The 26,068-nt window shown below is 42.8% G+C and overlaps 3 protein-coding genes across 3 annotated transcripts; 1 reads left to right on the top strand and 2 right to left on the bottom strand.

Annotated features, from left to right (window-relative positions):
- Nucleotides 1-37: 37 nt before the first annotated feature.
- Nucleotides 38-2,653, bottom strand: sapcd1 (suppressor APC domain containing 1). Its single transcript, XM_079236366.1, has 4 exons — nucleotides 2,473-2,653; nucleotides 635-805; nucleotides 384-539; nucleotides 38-247 (listed from the first exon to the last, which is right to left on the bottom strand). Exons 1-4 carry the CDS (start codon nucleotides 2,569-2,571, stop codon nucleotides 137-139), a joined length of 537 nt encoding a protein of 178 aa, XP_079092492.1. The 5' UTR covers nucleotides 2,572-2,653; the 3' UTR covers nucleotides 38-136.
- Nucleotides 2,654-12,708: 10,055 nt separating this feature from the next.
- Nucleotides 12,709-15,524, top strand: cdkn1d (cyclin-dependent kinase inhibitor 1D). Its single transcript, XM_079236251.1, has 3 exons — nucleotides 12,709-12,849; nucleotides 14,804-15,294; nucleotides 15,431-15,524. Exons 2-3 carry the CDS (start codon nucleotides 14,808-14,810, stop codon nucleotides 15,487-15,489), a joined length of 546 nt encoding a protein of 181 aa, XP_079092377.1. The 5' UTR covers nucleotides 12,709-12,849; nucleotides 14,804-14,807; the 3' UTR covers nucleotides 15,490-15,524.
- Nucleotides 15,525-19,746: 4,222 nt separating this feature from the next.
- On the bottom strand, nucleotides 19,747-25,746 carry slc37a3 (solute carrier family 37 member 3). The gene is made up of 11 exons (XM_079235982.1): nucleotides 25,624-25,746; nucleotides 24,301-24,415; nucleotides 24,118-24,210; nucleotides 23,952-24,035; nucleotides 23,685-23,830; nucleotides 23,173-23,269; nucleotides 22,323-22,464; nucleotides 21,602-21,703; nucleotides 21,249-21,448; nucleotides 20,990-21,055; nucleotides 19,747-20,254 (listed from the first exon to the last, which is right to left on the bottom strand). Exons 1-11 carry the CDS (start codon nucleotides 25,698-25,700, stop codon nucleotides 20,162-20,164), a joined length of 1,215 nt encoding a protein of 404 aa, XP_079092108.1. The 5' UTR covers nucleotides 25,701-25,746; the 3' UTR covers nucleotides 19,747-20,161.
- Nucleotides 25,747-26,068: the final 322 nt, after the last annotated feature.

Here is a 26,068-nt window from a genome sequence, read left to right as displayed (position 1 = left end):
TTTTGAAAAGAACACATAGAAGCAAATGATGCATCCTTTACTGTAACTTTATTTATTAAATACATATTTACAAGTAGTTCAACGTTAGCAACTGTGTGACATGAAGAGAAACGTATGTTCGCGGTATGTGTGTCTTCTAGTGTGTGTGTGCTGGAAATCGAGGGGCCTGCAGTTCTTCAAGCTTTTCCACAAGCGCATCCTTTTCCAATTCTAACCGGGAAATCCGACGATTCTTGCCGCTCACCTCCTGTCAAAGGAAGAAAACGTGGCCGTGTCACAGACACAAACAGATGAATCAATCAAGAATTATGAAAAAATGTCCCCTGTTTGTAAAGATCAATTGAAAAAAATGTGTTTGAAAACCTTTTAAAGCTTGTGCCTACCTGAGTCAGTACTGTGTTTTGCCACCGGAGGTCACTGTCTGCCACCGCGTCATGCAGAGACGGGTTGCTGACACTTGTGACATTGGGCTCACTCATCACAGAACCCAGAGAGCCATTAACCCGCTGGATCCGGTGCCTGAGGAGGCAAGACCGGGCCTGCAGAGATACAGACAGGCGGGTTTTTTTGAGGGACACCAAGAGTGACAGCTTAGTAAAGTCCGTGAGGCCCTGAACCCAACCCTGCCTCGTACCTCTGCTGCATCTCCATGGAAGGAGCCGACCCCAGTTTTGGCATCAATGTTGTCCTGCCTGGCTCTGTTCTCCTCCAGCCGCTGGAGGTACCAGAGGCGGGCCTTCTCCAGGATCTCCAGGCCAGAGCACAGAGCGTCCTTCTCCTTCTCTAGGTCCTTCAGCCGCTTAACCTGAGGCGAGAAGAAAACAGCTCGAACAGGTTCATGTGAGTTTTACCTAGTGCCTTGTAACCTACATTGAAATTGTCCTTCATCATCCAGGAACAGGTGTGTGAAAGGATTCCGACAAAATTAATGAATGTTGGAGCGTCCCAGTAAAAATGCTGACCATGTAATCACATTCAGCCAGTGACCTTTGGTGCATGTCACCTCTCTTTGTGTATTTTGATGGCACCAGGAGGCTGACTAACAAGCTTGCACATCTTAATCTAACATCCCCGGCCAGCTGATCCGCCAGCTGATCAGCACAGCGCTGCCTGTTGTCTTCCAGAGGCCCCAAGGCTCCGTTTACATCCGCAGAGCCAATCGACAGAGCAGCAGGAGGCCTTTAGTCCTATTGTCCGCACTCAGCTGCATTAACTGCACTTTAAATGGGCTCACACTGAGTCTAACAGGGCTACAACAAGCGGGGAATCATAATATATGTTGGCGGGTGATCCGCGACAGGACGTCACTTAGATGGATTAGAAGGACATTAGAAACTCATGACACCATTGTATCACACAATGGTTAATTTTTGCTGTGTTTTAAGATATGCAAAAATAATTTCCTTTTATTTAATATAAGAGCTTATTTTACAGCTGTGTGTCTGCCATAGTAATCTAAAATCTATGACTGTTAGCTACATAACAACTCCTCTTATGATAATAGATTTACAGTTAATGGAAAACTGGTTATATTGGGCCTTTAACAGGAAGCTGTGAAGGGCAGACCTGACATGTGGGAATGTATCACTGTGATGACTGCAGCCATGCTACCTTCAAAACACTTCAGGACATGGAGCAAAGACAGAAAAACAGACTGATATTCTACAAGCATTTAATTTAAATGTCCAGTATAAAAAAGCAAATTCCTGTTTATATGAATAATACATTTCCTGATCACAGCAATTCCACACCCGATTCTAATTTGATTGCATTACGGCCCCAAAAAATTAATAATACAGAATTCTTAGCATTGTGGCGAAAGCTTGGAAACAGCATTTAAACCGAAAGATACAGAAAATATCATTAAACACTATGACTGGATCAATAACATCAAAATAATCCGGTGCCCTGCATAATTTTCCAAATCCATGGCTTAGACTATGCATTTCTATGGACACCCCTTCCATATAATACAAATAATAACATTAAATGTAATTAATATATATAGCGCTTTTCAAATACTCAAAGACTTGCTTGTACTCTCAGAGGGATTCCTAACAAACACGCACATGTAAACGCAATGTATTGATATTTCACAGCAGGTCGTGACTCCAAGAACTGCTTTAAATGCTGTCATTTATCATAACTCCTCATCATAGAGGTATATGTCTAAATACACCACTTCATTAGCTACACTGGCACAATCTAATGCAATCCAATCCAATCTGACACTACTATAGAGGTGCATAATTACATTATATATGTATTATTGAGGTCAGGCCATTGGTTGTGGTCGTGTTGTGCTGGACTGATAAGAATCACTCACTCAGGAGTCACACAGGACAAAGACACCATGAGATGCAGCTGATTAGAAATCAATCACATGCACGCTCCTACCACCCCCCACACACACACACACACACACACACACACACACACACACACACACACACACGTAAGTTCCCTCCTCACCCATAGGTAGAAGCGAAGTGCGTCCAGGCTGTAGAGGCCGGTCCTGACCGGGATGATAACCACAGTGTAGGAGCCAGAGCCGGGGGGATGACAGGCCATGAAGAGGAGATCAGTCACTGACAGCTACTACTGCCCCATACAGCTGGCTGAACCACAAACAACAAACCACAGCTCGCCACCGGCCGACTCACAATAATACAACAGAGAGAGAGTGAGAGAGAGTGTGTGTGTGTGTGTGAGAGAGAGAAAGAGAGAGAGAGAGAGAGTAGGCAGGGGTGGGGGAATAAAAGCAGCACGATACACAGGCACAGGCAGCATGGTTCCCCCTGGGGCGAGGTAATGAAAAATTCCACATGTCACTGCCATGACTGGTTCATCGACATACAGCGACACTGAGTGAGAGATGGGGTGGAAAGAAGGTGAAACAGTGAGTGGCAATATGAAAGCTGAGCTGTGGGTGGGAGATTTGAGAGCAGGCTACAGGTGTGTGATCAGGCATTTGACCAACTTGTGTGTGTTTGGTTGAAAACCTTGTTGGCCCTAAATCTCAGCTGCACAAGAAGGACGGGAGGAAAAACAGCCTCTGCTGTGTCTGCTCCAGGGCCAAATTCACAAGGAATCATGTCATCCTGTAACTGGAGTGGAAACATGAAAGGAAAGAGAGCATTTGCTGCTCAGTTTAAGGTGAGCACTCTGTCCCAACATGTTCCCCTGGAATGTGACATTACCTGGGAAGGACAACAGAGTTGAGCAGTGAAGACAAACACGCAGAGCAGTCAAGTACAGTTCTGAGCGCAGGGTGGGGATGGAGGGTGGAGCGCTTATGGATTTCAGCCACGTTGCGTTGACAATAATAGCGTTACTATCAGCGCTCGGGTGTTCAGCTGGTCAATGCCAGCACAGAACATCAGGGGCACATGCTTGTTTTTTATAACTGCCTCAGGCCGAGCCGGCTGCTAGACCAATGGGATGACTCCTCAGCAACACTGTTGTATTTATGTGGGAGAATATGAAGATTCAAGGACCAAAAATGTGATTATCATTTTACAAGCTAAAGTCCTGAATTCAAAACCTACTTTTCGGATACAATAGTTAAAAAGAAAATATCAAAAGTGAAAAGTAAAGATTGGAGTGTGCTTCAAAGTTTTGCGGTTTCTTCTCCAGTTTTGCGAATAGTTATTAGATTTGACTCTTGACTCTTATTTCATCGGCCTGTTGTTTCCCCAGTATACATGCAACCAGCCTCTTAACAAAATGTTTCAGGAATACCATTTATTTTTTGTATTTGGTCCAAAGCCTTCTTGTGCACCCTTTGTTTAAGATATGTTTGCAAATATTTCTCTTGTTTAAGTTTCTTCATTAATAGTGTGGGCAAAAAGTTTACCCCTCAATACAGATGTGCATGTGTCTAACAACACAAGTATATTTCAGTTTACATTTTCTGATTTTCTCTCATCTGGGTAAGGTTTAAGATGCTAAAATTGTTAATGTTTCGCTGTGGATTCAAAATCCGCTCAAGAGTTGATCAAATGTAAACCAAGAGGAGGCACACACTTTTTCTGTGGATCTGAAGGAGCTTTCGCATGAGAGACGAATAATCATTCATGATGCAACGATGACATCATAAGGGTTATCTCGCCTTGGGCTTGACATTACAATTTATTAAAAGGAATTCTCCGTTACAAACTGGGGCTCTGAAGTTTGAAAAATGTGAGCCATTAACTAGCAGGGAGGTTCTAATGATATTAAGTCACATTATGGGAAATGTAGGATCAAATTGGGACTAAACCCAGGTGACTGAGTCCTCTCAAAGAACGTACAATGCAGACGTACCACGCTGCTGTGAGAGAGGCTGTACATACAATGCATCCTGTGTTTGGATTATCCAGAAGGTGTGTCTGAGTCTATTACTCTAGACAATCTTAATGGATTTCCTCATTTGACACGTCACAATAGCTCCCACCCACTGGCTTAACACGTGTAGAGTAAAACCCCATAAACTAAGCACCTTGGGGGGATTCTATTTCTATGAATTAACTTGACTATCTATACATGCAATCCACTGATTGAACAAATAAGCATCTGAAACCTATTGGACACTCGCTCAGAGTATCACTGACCTTCTTTCCCACTTTAAAGCTGCAGTCCTGCTTGATCACCAGCAGAGAGAGCCACAAGTGCACACAGAGTCGAGAACCTTATTCCGAGCTGACATTTTGTGATTCTTTATGGTAAACTCGATGCTGTAGCTCTTACACAACACCAGACGGCGCAGCACAACAATGACGCAGAGCTGTGAGACTTACATATCAATCACAAAATATGACCACATTAAGATCTCTGAGAGGTCACTTTTACACAACACACATAAACATTACATACGGTAGGTATTTACTGGAGGTAAAAGAAGCTGTATTTATGTAATATTTTCATGTTGTGTGATAAGCCTAAAGGCCAATCAGATCTGACGCTTGAGGACAGCAGTTGGATCAAAACACGGGATTAAACTGCGACAGAGAACTGTCTCTCTATGCTCCAGCATCTCTGAGATGGAGCCTGCTGGGAGCTCATGACCCTGTTGCATCATGAGGCACATGATTCTCACCAGAATGAAGCTGCACAACAAATCTCATGACAGCAAGAACAGGAACAAATGGTGTGTTTTCTACTGTGATGCCTTCTTTTTAGCTGCTTGTGGAGCCACTCAGGGCTCTTTTCTGGGAGTCAAGAGAGAAGTTGAGATAAAATACAGAAAAAAAGGGAACAAAAAACATACTTCTGCACAGTATATATGTGAGGAGGTCATCTGACAGAAGCCACTTTAAAGAGAAAACATTTTGTTGTTGATCAAGTTGAGTTTCCATTGTTGGCCCCCAAAGAGGGAAGTTCACACAAATCGTCAAAATATAATCATATATACAGTTTTAAATACACACATTGACATATACACACACTGCAGTAACCCATTTGTCCCCTATTCGGACTCTTTTAGTCCCTATACTACTACTTTGCGGCCGAGAGTGGGCCCCCAGTTGCTTCCTGTCTCACTCCCACACACATACACACTTTCACACACATTTGTCTCTCTCGCTGTCATTGCTACTTTTATACATCGTTTCAAAACCACTTAGAATGAAAACCACACACGGACGCACATTCACAAAAAAGATGGAGTGGCACACAGACACGTCTCTTCAAAATAATAAAGTGGGTTACGAGTGCAGCTCTGCATTCAGTGCTGGGAAACAGAACTGAAGAAGTGGGCAGAATAGAGAGATTATTCCCGGGCCACGGAAGCCGGGGCACTCCCTTTCTCCCCTCCAGCCTCCGCCAGCGCTGGACGCTCAAGGCTCACTGTTCCAGATCATAGCTCCAAGGAATCTAATCCAGATATGTAACCCCCGTGCACTCACTTCAATCAGGAGAGAAAGAAGTGCATCTCTCCGGTCTCTCAAAGGGGCCTCATTACAGACTGACACTCACCTCCTCGTCCTGAGAAAGCTACGCAACGGATTGAGGAACAACACACTCTTATTATTACATTTAAAACATGTAAATTAGAGTGGCTGAAATCTCAAATTGAGACTGGAAAAGTGCCAAAACACTTCATTTGCCCAAATAAAATGTTGTTTATGTGTGGACAATAGTTCTAAACAGAACAGTGGTTTGTTTACAATTCTGTTGGAGATCTTATAGTTTCCAAACTAGACTAAATTTGCGAAAGTGTCTAAATATGATACTCATCATCTACGAATATACTGTATATATTTGGAGTAGTGCAAACATTATAAATATGAATATTTAATTTAGTGTAAACACCAAGACAGCAGTACAGAAGTGTGAAGGAACATTGATGATTTTGAACCTTAAAGGGGTACGCCACTGATTTCATATTACACTTACATTAGGTTTGGGGACTCACAAGAGACAGATTAAAGAAAGAATGGTCAAAATAGAAGCAGCAGAAGGTGAGATATCCAGACTATTAAATATGTTTTCACAGATTAAGCTCTGAAAACACATAATCCTACATTTATCATAATGCAACTCAATAGCGTTTTAGATTAGATTGCCTCCTATAAGCCAATTGCTTAAAAACCTTAAACCCAATTTGACAGGAACCCGATGACGTTACATGACATCATTGTGGAACGTAGACTGAACTTTATATATAAAATTGGTGATGTATATTTGTATTAAGAAGAAACATAATGCCCCATATGGATTGTACCTCAACCCAGCTGGCCCTGTTACAATTAATACCAACACAGCAACTCCAAATATCCAAAAGCAACGTTAAGAGTATTGGTTGCCAACTCACAAATATCTTACGAGCCCTCTTCTCGTCATTCGCTCACAAACACACATATTGTCACGCTCATGCACAGCCCGATAGTACAAGACCAGAGCCAGATGCAAACCAGATGCTCCCCAGATGTAGATAAGGGCGAAAACACATCAGCTGAAGCGCAGCACCTTTTCACCTCAGCTGCATGGAGCAGAAACAGATGTGGGACCCGAACATCCTGGAGTTATGATTGGCAGATACAGTATATTTTTCAGAGAGTTGTGGTTATTGATATCATTACTCTAGTTGCATTGAAATTAAGCGTATATAATATCAGGGGGGAGAGCGGGTTTCATTTGAAAGCAGCATTTTATAGATTTTGTGGGCTTTGTTTTTGTCAAAAATAAATACATTTTGGTTGATCTTTGTCAGACATTCCTTTGTCTTGCTGTGGCGTTTCTCTAGTTTTGACATTGAACTCGCCTCAAAGTCACTTCAGCGGGACCAAAACAAGTTCCTCTCAGAAATATGCATGGACGAAAACAAAGGATCGATTTACACCCGCCTAGCTCCGCCCTTCAGCCCCTCCTCCTCCTCTCCCCCCACGCCCACAAACACACTCTGCAAAAACAATATTTTGGAGACCGTGCGTGACGGCCAAAACAGCACAGGCCGTTCTCAAAAGAACATGTGCTTTCACATTTAAAGGAAGATGCACGCGGGCTTCGCTCGTCACTGGCCATCGCTGCTCAAAGCAAATATATCTGAGACCCTAATCTTTATGTTACACCGGCACCCCCCGGGCCGGCCCCTGAGGGACTGACCCCCCCAAAACAAACAGTCAGTCAGGGTCTCCTTGGACACATTTCATCTTAAACCCGTTCACCCTGACATGCAAGCTCCCCTGAACCCCTGACAATATCCAGCTGCCAGTGAGCTGCCTCGCTCTCCTTGCACCCCAAATTTGTGCAGACCCTGCCCTAGAAAGCACACACTCCTTCCTTCACTCACTCCTCCGCCCTCCCCCACAACCCCACCTGTGGCCTCGACAGCTGGGCTAATGTTCCTGTGGAAACTCCTCCCACTTATGTACGGTCTACTTGTACCTTTTGTTTTGTGCACGTGTGTACGTGTGTGTGTGTGTGTGTGACTTCATTTTTGGGTTCACTGCCTTTTGTATTTCCTCTGTGCACCTCTCCCACCCCCCTCACAAAGTTCTAAACTTAGTTTTACAACCCACAGACCGCTTGTACTAAAATAAAAAAAATGTAAAGTTTCATTGTGTCTCCAGTATGGAAATCTCTGTGAATCCGAAGGTCAAACAATAACTAAAGTAAACAACTACTGCTTAAATAGCATTACAATGACTCTATTTCAGTGTGCAGTTAGGTTGTGCTCCACGTTTAATAATTAAGTATAATCATTTAAATGCTCATGTTGAGTTCATTTGTCATACTCCTGCTGCGCATAACTTAGCTTCTGCACTGGTTTAGCCTGCAGGCATCCTTTACAACTCTCATGCACAGCTTGTTTGGCGTCAGATCACAATCTATCGTATGAGCGTTTCAATTACATACATGTGCATATGTGTGTCAGCGTGTATAGACGAGCTGCTGAAAGGTGATGAGTGGCATTTCCATCACCAGCCTAACCGTTTCCTGTCTTTTCCTTTTCACTGTTGCCATCTTGCTGTAATTCTCTCATTTGCCACACCACGTTTCCACGTGAAGTCTCTCTTATTCTCCTTGCTCGTAATTTTTATGATTGACGTAACAATCTACTGTCTGCGGTGAGCCTCTTCTCACTACTTGTTTCTGCGAGTGGAGGGCAGAGGGATGTGGAAACCCCCCATACCGCACCTGTGAACCGACAACTTCCTCTGCTCTGTTTGTCTCTCCATCACAGATTCCTCATTAACCAGAGACTTCCTGCCCAAATGGCACTGCCACACATCCTCTTGGTGTTCCACTAAGGAGCATCCTCAGCGCAAAAAACTCTCAGTTTCAAGGTTCTTGTTTAGCAAATGACCTTTGACCTGCAGCTTAATAAAAACTCTGCCTCATTCGGCGTGAAACCACACAATTTTTCTCAAAACAACACAGTGAAGCAGTCGGTATAACTTATGATATTGGGTTATTACAGTAGCTCTCGTACTGTGCCAACACATAAACTAAAACCACAATTTGTTGTTTTGAAAGTTTCATTTCTGTGTGCCGATTATACAGATACGATTTGTGTGCTTTAGATGTGCTGGTAAACAGATTGAGTTCAATCTGGAGAGACACGCTGGCTGACTCCAGTCTTCAGTTGAGGATCAGATAAGCAGCTGCTGGCTCCAGCGTCTTATTAAGCACACAGACATGAGAGAGGTATCGATCTTCTGGAACTCTGCTTCTAAATGAGTTACTAAAGTGACTTCATATTGATAACATCGACCATTAGTTAGTCTTTCATTTATTTTTCTGAGCAGCATCCTTCCATAAAGCTATATTTGTATTATTATTCTCTCTTGTCTGGTAAATATCCTCAAAACCGTGACATATACGAACTCCCACCGAAACTAACTCCATTTGTAAAACAATGCCTGCAGTTATAGGACATATGCATGCTAAGCGTCTTGATGGCTCCTCTGTTATGCCTTTAAGAACCAGTGAATGCATTGGAATGAAAAGAGGTGAATTGATTTGTTGTTGCTGTTGCTAGCACAAGACCCACCCTGGCAGTTCCCCAACACATCGTCTTCTGACCTGAGTCACATTGAACTGTGTGACTTGAAGCTGATGTATTCAAAGGGCACTGACCGTGGAGGGAAGACAATGGGCCTAATAACTGTAACAAACTGTAACATACAGCCTGGGATTAAGGATGTGGGGGGGGGGGGGGGGGAGGGGGGTTACGACACTTAAACACACACAGCACCGAAGACAACAAGAAGAGGATTAGGAATTTTATGTGGAACAATGAGCTGACTGTAGATACAGGTCACAGAGCTGACAAAGCAGTGAGGTATCATGCCGCCCCAGGGCACATTGTCTGCTGATGAATCGTATAAAGGCCTCCTGACACACAGATTAGTCGGGAATTAAGGAACTGGGGCACAGCCCTAATTGACTATTATGCGTCATGATGGGAGAGACCTAAAATAACTTGTGTATAGAAAACAATACAAGTTTGAGTTGAAGATTTGTCGGCAGAGGAACAGCTCATCTATTATTTAGGGCCTGTACGGAAATCATTAGGGGGAACCGAGAAGGACAAGGTTATGTATTCTTTCTCCATGTTGACATCAAAATATTTTCGTCTAAAAGAATAATTTGTGTGTGAACAATGGACCATAAAGGAGCCTTTAGTCATATGCAGAGGACAACAATCAAGTCTCTGTATCAGGACTTTATTTTCCACTTGACAATTAGCGATATCTAATCAAACTATAATATCTTTAGTCGGGATGTAAAGAATGCATCATTTTTTACTTTTCCAAGAGTCTCCTTTTCTTTTTGATTCGCTTTGACGTGTTTGGCAATCGCTAATTCCACCCCTAACGTGCAAATTTGGGCTATCTAAAAATATATTGAGTGATTATGACGGGAAGTGAGATGATGTAGTTAAAAAGTGACAAGTGGATTGATGGGTCAACAACACATCCAACTCATAATGAGCGGCAACCGTTTGTTTGTTTCTTCCTACTCCGACATCATTACGATTAATGGCCTAACCTTTGCCAAGTGTTTGTTACTTTCACCACGACGACAAAGCTCCTCTAACTGTAGCGAAGAAGTCATTTGACCCTGAGCTGTGAGGTTTCCCTCAACCAAACCCTGTTGTTTTTGTGACTAATCCTACCCAAACTTAAATAGTGTTGTCACATCATGAAAACACTTTATCCTTTTTCAACTGTGGGTTGCAACGATTTTGGAAGGCAGAGACAAATGACATCATCCTAATGATGGGGTGTTAGATCCTGTCTCTGTGTCGTTCAAACGGCGTATTTCATAGTCCATATAGTTTGTATAACTTGGTGGACTTGTTGATATATTAATTTGGGTCTTGTTTCTTAAAATGTCAGATATAAGGTTGAAACCCCAATAACGTTCATACATGTCCTTACCATTCAGAAATTAGTTAAAGTAAGTCCAAGGTTGAGATTTACATTGTGACATTGCTGTTGAACTTTTAATGACAGTGTGATAATAGCTCTTTTTCACACATTCCATGGTGGTGATGTAATTACCTCAAGGCTCTCAGGCATCGTCACACACAGAGCTTTTTTTTTACAACGGCCGCTACACGATGAACGCCGCTAACCGCTTTGACATTATTAAAGCAGTGCAACTCATAAACCATTTGCAGAAATGTTGGCCTACATTCGCAGTGACTGAGAAGGGGGAAAACATTATGAGGCTGTCCAGACGTTGACTAATGTGTAAAAATAGGGTTTGTAAAACCTGGAATAACCTTTTCTGAATGAGGGTCGCCGGCTGGCCGGCTCGCAGAGCTCTCCAATGACTTCTACTCTGCTACTAGAGAGCTATGTGACAATAAGACCGCCCATGTAATACACAGCTATGTTACAATAAGGAGGAGGTGAATTTATTTATTACAATAGAAAGGTAAAAACAGAGAGTATTTCATAATAGTTATGGAAAGACAGAAAGGTGTTATGATAGGAGTAGGAAGGGGTATAGGAAGCGAACATGATGTAATAAGCAAAGGCCTTTCAGCAGTCATTCAATAAATGGAAATGAAGATATTACAAGAGAGTTTGAGGGGGGAAAGTGTCACTATGAAACAGTCATGATGATAACAGTGATTAATTAGAAAAGGAAAAAAAATAGATGAATTCTCTCATCACTTCCGATTTGAATGATCAATTAATCAGCCGATCTCTTTTTTATGTAATTGATTAATTATTGGTAAATTAGTAGTGTATACTCTCTCTCTTTGAGCAGTGGGAACTAATTACATTATCTAAATTGCTTCATTTGATTCTGATTTATAATGTTATGGCATGAGTCAATTAAGAGGTCAAAAAGTCATTTTTTTCATGTTATAAAGTGAGAATAGCAATGCTCCCTCTTCACCTCTTCTACCGTCACACATTCAAGATTCAATATATTGTTTATTGTTATATGCACAGACAACAGAGGTACTCTGCACAATGAAAAGCTTGTTTTGCTGGATCGTCCTCACACACACAATTACAATAAACTTAAGGTAAACAAAATAAGGCACAAAATATAGCAAGAGTATTGCACAAAAATAAGGCACAGAATTACAATAAACGTAAGGTAAACAAAACCAAGGCATCAAGGTATTCAGGGAGTTTTGAGTGTTTCTCTCCCGGCACACACAATCTGGCCATAGCACCCAAACGGGGACGTGGTAGGACTGCAGGAGAAGTCAAAACGGAGCAGATCTACTTTCCCGCTCACGCAGCAGCCCAACGTGACTCGAGGAGGAGGAGGGCAGGCTGCCAAAACAAAACGTGATGTAAGCACTACACGAGAATGTGTGTCACATTTGAGAGTGAAGGGGAAATGGCCGCCATAGTAAAGATATTTGGCTTACTTCAAGTCCCTCGGAAGAAGAAGTAGGGCGCCAACAGAGTGCACGAGCAACAGGTTTGGGAACCGGAGCGCGCGGACTGAATCTGGGGATTTTTTGCGTCAGGAAAGAAACAACGTGTAATCATTATTTACACTTATAGAGCCATTATTCACGACAAAGTAGCATTCGACTGCAGTTATAATTCTCCTTTCTTGCGTTTTGCTTTGTTTTGTTCTTGCGCAAATTTGCAGCAATTGCAGTTTCGTGCTGCGTTTTAATGGTCGCGCGGATCTCGTGCCAGCGCCAGCGGTGTTTACCTCCTGGCTGCGCACCAGCGACCACGTGACCGCCTCCTCTAAGTAGGACGTCCCCGCTGTCTTCTGCAAACAAGTCGCAGATAAGGGGACGAGAAGAGAAGGACCCTCCCGCGGGTAGTGCCTCCTAAAACCCTTTCAACGTGACACGGCTCCTCTCGGACCGGATGAGTTGTGCGCAGTTCGTGGACGAAAAACGCTCGAGACTCAACTTTTGACATATCGATGGTAAGAGTCGTATTAGTGTCTTTTTTTCTTACCGTGGCTTGCCATTATTATAGTGTATTTTTTCCTGCAACGCATTCTTGTTTTGATTAGTTTTAGATTTGGTCTGGGTTCGTGTAGTTTTAGTGTGTTTTCACCGCTTTAACGGGTCGTTAGTAGGGATTTAAATGAGCCAATGCTTCTGTAACCGTTCATGAATCATATTGTGTTGTTGGTCGTACTGTTCAAACACTTTCCATGTGGCTGCTGTCTGTCTGTGCGTGTGTGTGTGTGCGCGTGTGTGTACGCGCGCGGGCGTGTGTGCGTGTGCGCCTTGACAAGATGCGGACTGTTTGTGTCGCATCCCATTGACTCGGGCAGTGAATCTCTTAACTGCGTCACGAAGTTTTTCTCCACACTTCACCGAGCCTTTGAGGGAACTTTCTGGTGTTTTTTTTTTCCAACACCGCGCGATAATGGGTTCTCGTGTGAGATATTACATTTAATAAGTTCTCTCGGTGTTTCCCTGCAAAGTGGGCTCACCGCACGCCGCGCGCACTCTCGCTTTAGACGCAAACAAGTTTCACTCGGAGAGGGCGAGATCTGTTGGTGAAAAGGAAAGCATTGTTGGTTTTGTTTCTTTGCGTTTGTCCCCGTAAAACAAAAAGGAGGAAATGGAAGTTGTGCAGTTTGAGTCTGGTATTGCTCGTGAGTCGAGGAGGAAGTGTTCGGAAAGCTGTGGTTTCTAACGCACGTTGTATAGACAGACGTCGTAAAACGACGTGGTGAAAGTGCTCTACTGTAGATGTCAAAACACTTGCGCAACGACCCTCCTCAGGCCCCTACGGGGTGTTGCTTTCTGTCTCCAAGATGATCTTGGGCTGATACGTATGACATGCTGGCGTTTCTAAAAGTCGCTCTACACATGTACCCTTTCTGTGTTTTAACTTATTACGCAGATTTAATAAGTGGCCCTGAATGCGACAACACGTTGTGTGTCATTATTGGTATTTTTCGCACAGTCTTTCTGAACTCTGTCCATACATTCAGTTGTAATCACTTAACATGCACAATGTAATACACAATATTAACTCAATGGTAGAATTTCAAGGTTTTGACACAGGGCCCCATTTAAGGGCCGCACACATTTTGGCAATTAATTCTGTTACCACAAACCAGTGGAAATTGCCTCTGGGGAACGCTGAGGACCCCATGGTGAAATAAATAACGTAGATATGATGGTCAAACCGGCGGAAGCGATTCTTTTTGATTCAACACAGTAAAACATGTTAATTTAGTTCAGAAATCGGCACCTGTGTGCAATGTTTAAGATCAAGAGCAGTGTCCGCAGCAGAGCTACACATCTCTCAGCCATCCCAGAAAACACACATCTTCTTCTTTTACTGCTTTAAAGCGCTGAGGCCCAGATAGTACAGTCAGCAAGAGATGTGGTGAGGATTAAAACCGTGTCTCACGCTATGCAGAGGTACCGCAGAATGTGATGCAATAAAGATGGAGAGAGAAGCACGGCAGATTATCAATTACCTGTGCGGGAAATCAATCTTCCGAATTCAACAGTATGGCTCTAATTACATGTGGGTATATGGGAAACATTCCTCACATGGGCCCTTCCCCTCTGTGACCTGCTGACCTTAACCTGCGATCTTTGACTGGCAGACACCAGAGCAGGTGGAGAATCAGGTTTGCTTTGACACGGCAGGGCATTGGATTTTAGAGGAGATTTATTTGGTGTTGGTTCAGGTACCTTGTGCGGCAGTAATTACCCAGCAGGTGAGGGGCACACGTGTATTTGATCACCTAAACCACAAAAGGCGCCCAAGAGGGCAGATACTCTGTGTTGTTAAGTAAGTAACCTATCCCAGTAAAAAAGAAAGAAAAGATCACACCTCAATGAAGCTCAGCAGGCCCAACACTCGACCTCCGACCTCCCTCTAACACTCTGTTTGTGCTCTCACAGGGACATGGCGATGGCCTCTCCATCAACACCAACAGCAGGCCCGGCTACGCCACCTCACCCTGAGCTCTCACGCCTGGTGGGCGCTGATGTCCCGAAGGTGGAGCCGGTGCGAAGGAGCCTCTTCGGGCCCGTGGACCACCAGCAGCTGCAGCAGGACTTCCAGCGGCTGCTATGCATGAACTTGGAGGCGGCCAAAAAGCGCTGGAACTTTGATTTCCAGCAAGAAAAGCCAGGAGAGGGCTCCGACATCGAGTGGGAGGAGCTCAGGTACCAGGACGCGCCTGCGTTTTACCGCAGCTGCGCGGTCGGGCCTGTGCCGCCGCATCCAATGTCCAAAAGTCGGACATTGTCGTCGTCGTCGTCGTCAGCAGGCGACGGTTCCCCGTGCTACAGCTGCTCGGCCGGATCTGGGGATGAGTACCTGGAGGTGACCACGAGGGGGTGCTACCGGGTCCAGCGGCACGGAAAACGTAAACAGTCTGCCATCACAGGTCAGTCCACCAAATACGTGACATGAAGAAAACTCATTCGACAACACTGTTTAAAAAAAAACAACTCCTCTCTTTATCATAATTTTGGAGACTATCGGTACGTTTTTTTTCTGACTTTTCTTCTATTACTCCTCAGATTTCTTCAAGGTGAAGAAGAGGAAGCTTCTGCATTACAAAGCGTCTTCTTGGCAGTAGAGAAGCACGACACCAGTGGTCGACGTCCCTCTACACGTCACCGCACAGACATGTGTCATACCATATGTATATATGTAGCAATTTGTAAGTGACTGTCCACAAGCTCATTCAGCGAGGGCTTAAAACCTCCTCTGACATCATATACCTTAAGTTTTCAGCACAAGGAAGCTACCATTTTCCTAGTTAATCTAGCTCAGTCGTTAGCAACTTTTTTTTGTTGAGAATTATAAATATTATATATGTTCTATATATTGTTTTCATCAGCTGTTGACGATACTGTGAAATTATTTTTGAATGCACTCTTGATAACGGAAAACAGGCTCAAGTTTTAAGAGGTTCATTTTCTTCTATACAGACCTTGGATAGTATTGGACTCAGTCCTCCACTTCCTCCACTTTTTTTTTCTCTCCCTCTTGCTAAAAGTCGTAAGAGGTTTTGATTAGATGAGTTACTATTCCTGGCCCCGCATCACACTTACCCTTTAGTCTCACCCCAGGGCTCGGATAGCACGAGTCAAGCCAGGGGTCAAGATCTCGCCCGGGGCAAAACATTTGGCAGCATGCCTGTGATTAGCTCCAGGGCAAAGGCCAACGGTGGAGGTTCAGCAATGAGGTGATGCGGTCCTATCTGTCCAACAGGGACTTAAACTCCCGTGGGTCTATTTATTTATTATTCACGATGCTAGATCATCGTCCCAAAAGAAGACAAAAAATGTAAATCAAGGTAAGATGAGGTGTTAGTGGAAATCTGTGCCATTGCCGCCAAATTCTGCCTCAGACTAGAAGTCATAATAGGTTAGTTACGCTCCACCGTTGCCACTTAAAAATATTGGCCATTGACAAAAGAAAGTATACAAACTGCAAATCCTCTTCCCTTAGTGCATTGCATTATTTGCATAATAGGCTGTACAAATTGATATATATTTTTGCAACAGACCAGAATATACCTTTTTTTTAGTTTTTACGGCTTTACGCTTGTAATAATGTAGCATTTCTTCACTCTTCGTGCCATATTTAGCACCTTGTAGGTGCTAAATATGCCCCTCTTTTCTTTTCTTTGTTGCCCATGTAGGGACTGTAGTGTTTTATCTCAGTGTTGCAGCTCAAAGTAATCCAAACCTCTTGGTTCCACTTTTGGTCGAGCTGCTTCACCTTTTCTGTCTCCGTCTCCATACGTGTTTGTGCGTGTGTGCATATAGTTGTTTGTGTGTGAATGTGATAGTTTGGTGTTTATCTCGAGGTTTCTTTTACACGGGTTGCAACAGTTGTGGCGGCAAACTCTGTTGAACCAAATAGAAATTGCTGCGCCATTAAATTAGACGCACGTTGAGTCGCTCACTGTTTGAGTGATCAGTTATGGGTCCCAGGAGGCCTCAAACAAGTCAAGATGTTCAAATATATCGGTTCAACATGCCACAGCTGCCCAACTGTTCTGGTGCCTCAAACAGGACGCGCCGACTTCTTTTCCCGACCTTCAGTCGTTCTAATTTGTACATGGATAAAAAGCCATAACTGGATTAATCCACTCTTACTACCTCAAGTTACTCAAGTTACATGCAAAATAACACAACCAGTGGAGATGGGGTTGTTTGCGTTTACAGGCGAAAGAGAGACAGAGGCAGAAACGAGGGGGGGTTGGAGTGGTCTTATAATTTTGTTGTGGTAAAAACTGTCAAAGTTCAGCACTAGGTGTCAAGTTTCACATCAGGTAAAAGAGTTAGTGTGTCAGAGCTCTGCCCGCTTAGCTTCCTCATAAATACACGGCAGAGGAACGGGGACAAACTTTAATAAGGGAACATTCACCAGAGAATGTCTCCAATCAAAGGATTTCTCCAGCTCACGTCTCTCTGTCTCTCTTTCACCAACCCAAGCGCCTCTGTCTCTGTGAATAATCGGCATGAAAGGAGTCGTTAGAAATCATGTTATTCTGTCATGGCTCAACGAGGCGATGTTTCACGATTCTCTAAATAGCAAATTAGGCTATTTGAATTTTTTTTTTTACATTTTCAGGATTACTTTTTTTTTGTCAATTTATGTGTGAGAGTAAATGTTTGTGTGCACCTATTTTCTCGGACGAAACTGTCAAAGTCTATATTAACTTATTTTGAGGTTGTATCATTTGTTCTGTTGGGAAATACTTTTAAAGTCCCTTTTTTGGTATAAGTACTAACTGTTATTTACAAAACTATATTTTTGCACTACTTTAAAAAATGTTGACAAACTATTTTGTTATGGTAATCTTTAAAAATACAAAAAATTGTCGCTGAGATACTGAGACACAGATTAGTTGTATTTTAAATTAATAAGAAAAAAAAATTCCCCTCAAATCACACTTGTAACACTGTTACCAACAGTTTCTAAATGTGTTCATTAAGTTGTTTTTGTAGCTTGTTCGTCTTCCCAAAGTCCATCAGGTGGAAAAAATAAATCAAGTAAACCTACGATGATAAATATCAAGATTGATCCGTTATTGTCTCTTCAAAGCAATCTTTGTTTTCCTAAATCGGCCGTCGCAGCTATATCGAAATGTAGCGTGTTTTTGTTGTGACTTTGTATTTGCATGAATGTATGATAATCTTTGTACGACATTTGTAATTTAATGCTGGTTTATGTACCCTTGCAACATGTAAGAAGTGGATATGTCATTTTTTGATAATATTTGTAAAGAATATATTTCTGGGTTGTTGGTGCGCTGTTGCCTTTCATATTTTTGATTTCTCATAGCGTGCTCAAAATAATAAAAAGAATAAGATTGATACAAACTACAAAATGTTGGTCTGAAGTTTTATTCTCACTCTGTTTAAGTGTTATGAACACAGATGTAGTAAGAGAAGCAGAGAACTGTTTATTGATCCATAGCACCCCCTGCTGGTGTAATTGTAACACTGCACACAAAGTCAAGCATTTGGCAACAGTGTGTCCTAGTGCAACAATACATGAAAGTTCAGAAAGGAAACACTAGATACATGACAAATAGTTTAAAAAACAAAAACAGAATTTAATCTATACCATTGTCTTATCTCAAATATGCTGGAGATAACCCAGTGTGCAAAATGTACTTTGCATTTACTTAAAAAGAAAATCAGAATTTACATTAGTTAAAACTGAAAAAGTACACATGAATGAAAATAAAAACAGATACACCACAAATAGTTACAAATTCCACATTTCAATGTATATTTTATTACATTTAGCAAGCTCAGAGACATCTGAAATGCAGGTGTGGTTCTCAGCTCCATTGCTCTTGGTTTAGCATAAGGAACGCGCCTCAATACAGTGATGAGGATGATACAACAATGCCCAGATGTTACAGATGTTACAAGCACTTAAAATGTTCTCCGTGCAACTGAGCGACCTATCCGCTGTGTCTGGAAAAATCACTACTCAGTCTCTTTCTTTAACCAAGACAATCCTCCCCAAATTGTTGCCTGCTTACTGACCACATCGTCTCATAAAGTAGCCAAATATAAAACTAACACATGGCTGGTGTTATGGGATAGTTTTTCCAACCCGATGACAAGCATTGATATTGTAAAAGTATTTTAACCTTCCTTTGGCCTTTAAAAACATAAGAAAAAAAACTGTTCAGACACAGAGTCGCCGTCAAGTTCTCCAAACAAATGTGCAAATGTGCAGCTTCTGCTACAAACAGGCAAAACATGTCAGTATGTATTTTACACTCCAATGTGCAATAGGGAAGCTACACTATGAACTGTGTGAAATAACTCTACGGTAGGTTCTTCTCACCGTGTTTGTAAGAGGGTTTTCACAGCGATTGCTTGTGACTTAAGACACTGAAACTTGAAAAAGGAATGAGCATTTATCAATCTGTGACAGAATCAAGTGTAATAGTCCCCGTATATACAACATAGTTTCTAACCCTGATTGCGCAAAACTGTAAACAAGAGAAATCAAGTGGCTGTGATGAGAAAGTTTCCAAAAACCCCAGCTAAAATCATCAAGACTTTGCCCTAATTACCAAACTACAGTGCAATGCTCATTATCCCGACCACGAAAAACACAAATATCATACATATCTACAAAAGCTGACACGTTTCTACATTGCAATTATTACCGTATTCACATTCTTTAGGCAATTCTGACCCCCAATTCATCTCAGAGGGCCTGATATTTAAATTAAGAACCCGTGATTTAAAAAAGGCCAAACTTCATTCAACTTGACCCAAGAGCATCTACATTTAAAAAACCTTTTTTTTTACATCCATTTAAAATCATAAAATATATACAGTAGTACATTCCGTGATGGCCCCACAAGGCCAGAATTCACAAACTGGACCGCTCCTTTTAAAAGCCTTTTTCCAAAACAGGCACTTTAACACAACCTTCTGAATCTTTGAAGTCACGCTAAAAAGTGTGTAACCTAAGTGTGCGTTTACATTTTTAGGCTTTCAGTGAGTGGATAAGACTTCAGCGCTGTGCTCAGAGCCTCTGCCTGCTCACATGGGCGTTAATAGACAAACACCGGTGGTTGTCGGAATCAAAGTGGCGTCTCTCCAACTCCAGGTCACCTTAACCGTTGTGGCAGTGAGAAGCGGCACCCCACGAATCTTTCCACCTGCCGAAAACCCACCCAGTAGCAGCCATTTGAGTCCAGCCGTGTGGTGTCACGGATAAGAGTGGGAACCTTTTGGCTGGCAGGTGTTTTGACGCTTTCACAGCTGGCGTCGCAGCGCTTGTCTGTCTCTCCACATGGCACGCACCTCGTTGAAGAGCAGCGGACTGATGAACACGATGCTGCCCCCTGTCTGTCGCATGAAAACACAAGGAGCCGAGTTACACAGGTGGTGTTGCTTTAACGTTATACAATCACATGCTGCTGCGGGGTCAGGACGCACTAATGCTGCCGCCAGTGAACAAAAAGAAAAGAAAAGCACATCGAAAACACAGGGCTACAGTTGGACATTTAAATTTACTTTGAACCCACGCAAAACATACTACATAATTATTGATCAATTTTCAATTACAAACTAATTTACGCCAATGTATTGTAAAAACAAAGATCGGCCTGTCTTACAGCAGATATTTTGACTTTTAGAAGAAAAAGCAAAGCTGCTACTAATTACATTAACTCTGTTCAATAACGACACATATGAGCTACACCTATGCCTTCCCCCATTGTGCCTTCCAATGGACATCGTATTCATTTTTCAATAATTTTGTCTGTTAATGTATATGGAAGAAATTTAGGCGTGGATGTACATTTTTTTAATTTAATTTTGGTTCAAACATAGCTCCTATAATACGTTTATATCAAACTGCATTGCCAAAACACAGATTATGTGACCCGAAGGACTACATATCTCTATTAATCTCTACAATTACAGCATAAAATCATTCTGTTATTTGGTAGTGATGATCAGGACTGACGTTGGTTGAAAGATTTAAAAAGTGTAAGGTTTTTTGATGCAGACAGCCCTGTCCTCTAAGGACATCAGAGTGAGGCAAAAGGGTTAAAAAGGCCATAAGGTGTGATTTCTTACCATGACAATGAAGAAGTAGAAGACACACGTCCAGCCCAGCTTGCTCTCAATCAGAGACACCAGGTACTAGAAGATGACAGAGATTCAATTTCATAAAAATACAAACATGGTGTCAAATGTATTCCTTTCAGTATATTAGATCTTCATTAAATGGATTGAGCAGCACGATCAAGATGATCAATGCTTTCCAAAGCTTAACAAAGAGGGAGACTGCTGTCTAAATGCATTTGTTTGTACAGTGAAGTCTGTATTTGTCCACCTGTCCAAAAGCAGCTCCTATGCTTCCAGTTCCGTCCACGATGCCAGTGACAGTAGCCAAGGCCTCCTGGCTGCCCCTCAGAGCGTCCTGCCTCCCGAGGTCAGCCGATATGGCGGAGCTGATCATATTAGATGGGCCGCCAATACAGAAGCCAGTGACAGCTAACAGCGCGCCGTTTATCACTTGGTCATTGGGTGAGTCTGAGAAGGATGAAGAGATGGAGGGAGGGAGAGAGTGGAAGTCGTGACTGACTTTCATTAACCTTACTGTATTCTGAGCTTCTGGTAGATTGTTGCCAATTGATTTCCTGTTTAATAAAGGATTAATAAACTAATCTCAAAGTCTTTACTCACTGCTGTATCCCACCAGGGCTCCCATCGCCAGCACCAGGCTAATGGCCAACACCGGGGATCTCTTTCCCATGAAGTCAGAAATCAAACCCTGAACTGTCCCTCCTGACACCGAGACACAACATGACAGAGACACAATGACACAAGAGGATGTTTATGTATTCAAGAGACAGAAGAAGAGAAATGTCTTTTTTTTATTTATATATACACACACACTACCGTTCAAAAGTTTGAGGTCACTTAAAAATGTCCTTATTTTTCAAAGAAAAGCACTGTTTTTTTCAATGAAGATTACATTAAATTAATCATAAATACACTCTACATTGTTAATGTGGTAAATTACTATTCTAGGTGGAAATGTCTGGTTTTTAATGAAATATCTACACAGGTGTATAGAGGCCTATTTCCAGCAACTATCACTCCAGTGTTCTAATGGTACATTGTGTTTGCTCATCGCATAAAAGAGTAATGGATGATTAGAAAACCCTTGAAAACCCTTGTGCAATTATGTTAGCAGAGCTTAAAACAGTTATGCTGGTGAGAGAAGCTATAAAACTGGCCTTCCTTTGAGCTAGTTGAGTATTTGGAGCATCACATTTGTGGGTTCGATTATACTCTCAAAATGGCCAGAAAAAGAGAACTTTCATGTGAAACTCACCAGTCTATTCTTGTTCTTAGAAATGAAGGCTATTCCATGCGAGAAATTCCAAATGTAGCCACTCACCGATAATCCCTCCAACATCGTACCACACAGACAGGCGGTCGGCCTCGGCTTCCTTCCAGCCGTAGTTGTTGCTCAGGTAGAAAGGAAGCCAGAAGAAGAAGGAGTAGTTGACCAGCTTCAGGCATGCATACGCCAGAGAATACTGCAGTACAAACAGACACAGAGTCAACACGCGCTGTATCCTTTAATCTCCATTTGTTTTAAAGCCCTTTGTAAATCAACTCACAGGGAGAACACCAGGCAGACAGAAAGCGCGACAGAAGCCGATGGCTCGAGGAGGCTCTGCCGGAGGCTCGTCCTGCTGCTGGACCGACTGGCATTGTCTGTCGTACGCCTCCCCCACCGCCTCCTCCTCCTCCTCGTCGCTCATCAAAGGCCTGTGGCTGTCTGAGTCCGTCTCCACCGCACTCAGACCGGTCTCTGATTCTGAGCTCAAACCTGACACACACAATCACACATTCAGGCCGTGGAGATTCAATCAATTCAGGCAATCCAGACATTAAACTGTTTCTATTTCAGAGTTCAAAATGGCGTCCGTGGGAGTGAGGCCAATCTAAAGTGAAAAGAGAGTTGAGCGGTCCAGTTGAAAAACCCATGCAAGTGTGGGCACACACACACACATAAATGAAAACACACATTTTTCAAACATGTTCCTCGCAGTCCTTACCGACTTCTTTTGGATGGGTAAGCAGGCCAAAGAACACCACCACCCCACCGGCGAACTGGACCACTGATGTCACCAGGAAGGCATACTGCACACAACAACAGACGGTACATCCTGTTAGCATTTAGCTGCTGAGAAAATCATAGTAAAACGGTATCAATATGTATGTGTGTGCGTGTTTCTTACCTCATATCCATACTTGAGCACGCTAGAAGCCAGGAAAGCTCCCAGGATGTTGCCGACAGAGGCACAAGCGCTCCAGAGGCCAAACACAAAGCCACGGCTGGAAGACAGCATCATGAATTCAATTAGAAAAAAGGTAAAACAAAAGATTCAGATAGATTCAGATATTACATTTTTTTCAAATTAGTTTTACTTGAGTAATATGTAAATTCTATTAAACACAACTTCAGGCAATTCAGTGACTTGCTATTTATATTTGCAGCAGATTAAGTTCACAAGTCCTGCCTCTGAGGAAAAACAGAGTCTAAATAGCGTCTCTGTTTGGCAGCGGCGCCAGTGAATGGATATCATTGTGAGTGTGAGTGTGTGTGTGTGTAGGGCGTGTATCATAAAGGTCCACTTGACAGACTCCAACTCGATTAAAAATTCCGAGGCTGGATAGATGTCGCCTTTGTAATACCTGAAGCGAGTGTCAGATAAATGCAGGTTTTTGCAAACAGAGAAATGCCACGCACCCCGTCTTGCCGAACCAGTTGCCCATGACGGCCACGACGCAGGGCCAGACGGCTGACTGCAGCAGGCCGTTCACCACCCACAGCCCGCAGTACAGGTAGACGTTGTAGATGTGGAGCCATTCGGTGAGAGTACCAAACATAAACTCCTACAAAACACACAGGCAGCTACAGTTGTATTCCAAAACACTATAAAAATACAGTGTATTAGGAACAGAAAGCCCCCTGTCATGGTCTACACAGTTGAACACGAGGTCTGTGTATACTCACCACTAAAGCAGAGCCACACAGGCCGAAGCAGAGCACGTAGCGAAGGTTCACTCTGTCCCCAATCACACCGCTGAAATACAGACCCTGTGTGGACAGGAGCGGCAGAAAGTGACACAAATGACAAAGAAGTTGACAATCCACACAGAAAGTCCTGTTGAGTACCCACCATTGCATATGAGAAGAGGAAAATGGAGTCCAGAGCTCCCAAGAACAGCGTGGCCTGCTTTTCATCTGCAAACAGATGATTGTCCTCCCATGTCTGCGACAGTGGAGAGAAAACACGGTTAATGATGTGCCGTTTATCGACAATAGGGGTTTAAATGTTGCAGACTGTCGCGCTGCTTCGCACCTTGCCGGGGGAGAGAGCCACTGCGCTGCCATTCTGGATAGACGGCGTCCACTGGGCCGAGATGCTGACTTTCACGTTGCTGAACGTCTTCCTGGACGCATGCAGCAACACATAGCTGGAGAGACAGAAACATGTTTTATTCAGCAAGTAAAGGCAAACAGGGGCTTGATAAGAGATTTATCTAACCCGACCACGTAGAAAGAACAGGTCAATGTTCAGACCAACGCTGGAGGGGATGCTCAACACTTGTTTCATATAATTGAGCAATAGTCAGAGTTCTGTTCGACGAATAGTAAATGTTTGGAAAACAGGCAATCATGTGCATTATAACACCATTATACTTGAGCTATTAATAGTCTTGTAAAAGGATCTACCAAATTGTCTTGGGCTACGCGAGGTCACATATGGCATGCATTCAAGATTACATTCCAGAGTAGCAGTTCAATTCTGCTGAAAGTATTTGCAAGAAACGCTGGAATGAAACATCATTATCTAGAAAACCGGAAATGGCTGGCCCTCCACATTTTCTGCTGAACAGCAGTATGCACTGTTACTACCTTCCTGCTGCACACGGCACTTTGCTTAGCTCCTGATAGGAGTTTAACATTGCCACATACAAATGTGATACCACAGCTACTGTACTTGTAAGATTAACAGCACTGGCTGAAGTAAAACACATGGCATGAAATGTACCGGCTGATAACGATTCATATACTTCTGTGTTTAACGTCGCAGTACATTTTCCATTTACAGGGTTATTACAAGTAGATCAAATCTATCTGAACACGTTATCTCCAAATAATTTACTAAATGCATGTTTTTTCCTTTTCTCCTTCTTCTGATTTGTTTTTCACAATTACAAAATATTACAATTAATTTTCACTGCATTTTTGAGACCTTTGAGACCTTTTGCACCCAGTCTATTGGAAATCAATACTTATTGTCTTGTCATGTTATCTTGACCTCGTCTGACCTCGGATCGTGTGACCTTGCCCCATACACCTTTCCCCTAAATGTAAAGCTCATCACCATTCACAGTGGGTCTCTGCACACAAACTGCTGCGAAATTAATGGAAATCTAATTCCATCTTTCGTATGACTTTTTCCAATAAAGCAACAAGCTAATGAAAGATGAAGTTAAAAAGAACATCAACACAAAAGCCTTAAAGAAAGTCATACTAGACAGGCCACTTGAACCAGCGCAGCCCTGAATGGGTCTCCAGTTACTCTGAGGACATATCTGGTATCACAGGGTCATCTAGAAACATTTACATTTACAACGGTAGCAGCTCCGAGGACGACCTTTAAGATGACCTCGATTACCTAAAGAAGGTGAGGAGGAAGGCAACCAGATGATGATGAGTGTACTGTGACAGGTAGCCACAGCACAAGGGAGGCATCACAGGGGCGGCTGGAGGGAGGAAGAGGAGGTGGAGAAAGGAAGTCTTCAGGGGGAACACCAAAAGGACAAGGAGGGGGGTCCAGCTATAGTGTCCCACTATGCCAGATGGGACAAGCACATCACTAGGGGAACAACAAAGAGAAGGAGGGATTGGAAACCAAAGTTAAAACGCATAACTGCACTAATGTGTGTTATTGATATTAGAACAACAGCTTTTGCAAAAAATACTAATTGCAGAACAATATTATTAATCCTTTGATGAGGAAGTGAGAGCACAAAACAACTGCTTTGTTTATGTACAAGAGAAAATTAAAAAAGGACATACATGCAGCGACCAAATAAATAGAAACCAAGATCGTGGTGACC

Source organism: Taurulus bubalis (genome assembly GCF_910589615.1).
Source record: "Taurulus bubalis genome assembly, chromosome: 20".
Lineage (NCBI taxonomy): Eukaryota > Metazoa > Chordata > Actinopteri > Perciformes > Cottidae > Taurulus > Taurulus bubalis.
Note: the sequence above shows the minus strand (reverse complement) of the source record. Positions and strands in the feature narration are given on the sequence as shown.

Excerpts from the sequence above, each read along its gene's own strand:
- cdkn1d (XM_079236251.1), top strand. The coding sequence starts at position 14,808 with ATGGCGATGGCCTCTCCATCAACACCAACAGCAGGCCCGGCTACGCCA. Across the intron at positions 15,295-15,430 it reads TAAACAGTCTGCCATCACAG|ATTTCTTCAAGGTGAAGAAG; the intron begins GTCAGTCCACCA and ends ATTACTCCTCAG.
- sapcd1 (XM_079236366.1), bottom strand. The coding sequence starts at position 2,571 with ATGGCCTGTCATCCCCCCGGCTCTGGCTCCTACACTGTGGTTATCATC. Across the intron at positions 806-2,472 it reads CACTTCGCTTCTACCTATGG|GTTAAGCGGCTGAAGGACCT; the intron begins GTGAGGAGGGAA and ends TTCTCGCCTCAG. Across the intron at positions 540-634 it reads TCCATGGAGATGCAGCAGAG|GCCCGGTCTTGCCTCCTCAG; the intron begins GTACGAGGCAGG and ends GTATCTCTGCAG.
- slc37a3 (XM_079235982.1), bottom strand. The coding sequence starts at position 25,700 with ATGCCTCCCTTGTGCTGTGGCTACCTGTCACAGTACACTCATCATCAT. Across the intron at positions 23,270-23,684 it reads AACTGGTTCGGCAAGACGGG|CCGTGGCTTTGTGTTTGGCC; the intron begins GTGCGTGGCATT and ends GCTGTCTTCCAG. Across the intron at positions 21,449-21,601 it reads AGCCCTGGTGGGATACAGCA|ACTCACCCAATGACCAAGTG; the intron begins GTGAGTAAAGAC and ends CATCCTTCTCAG.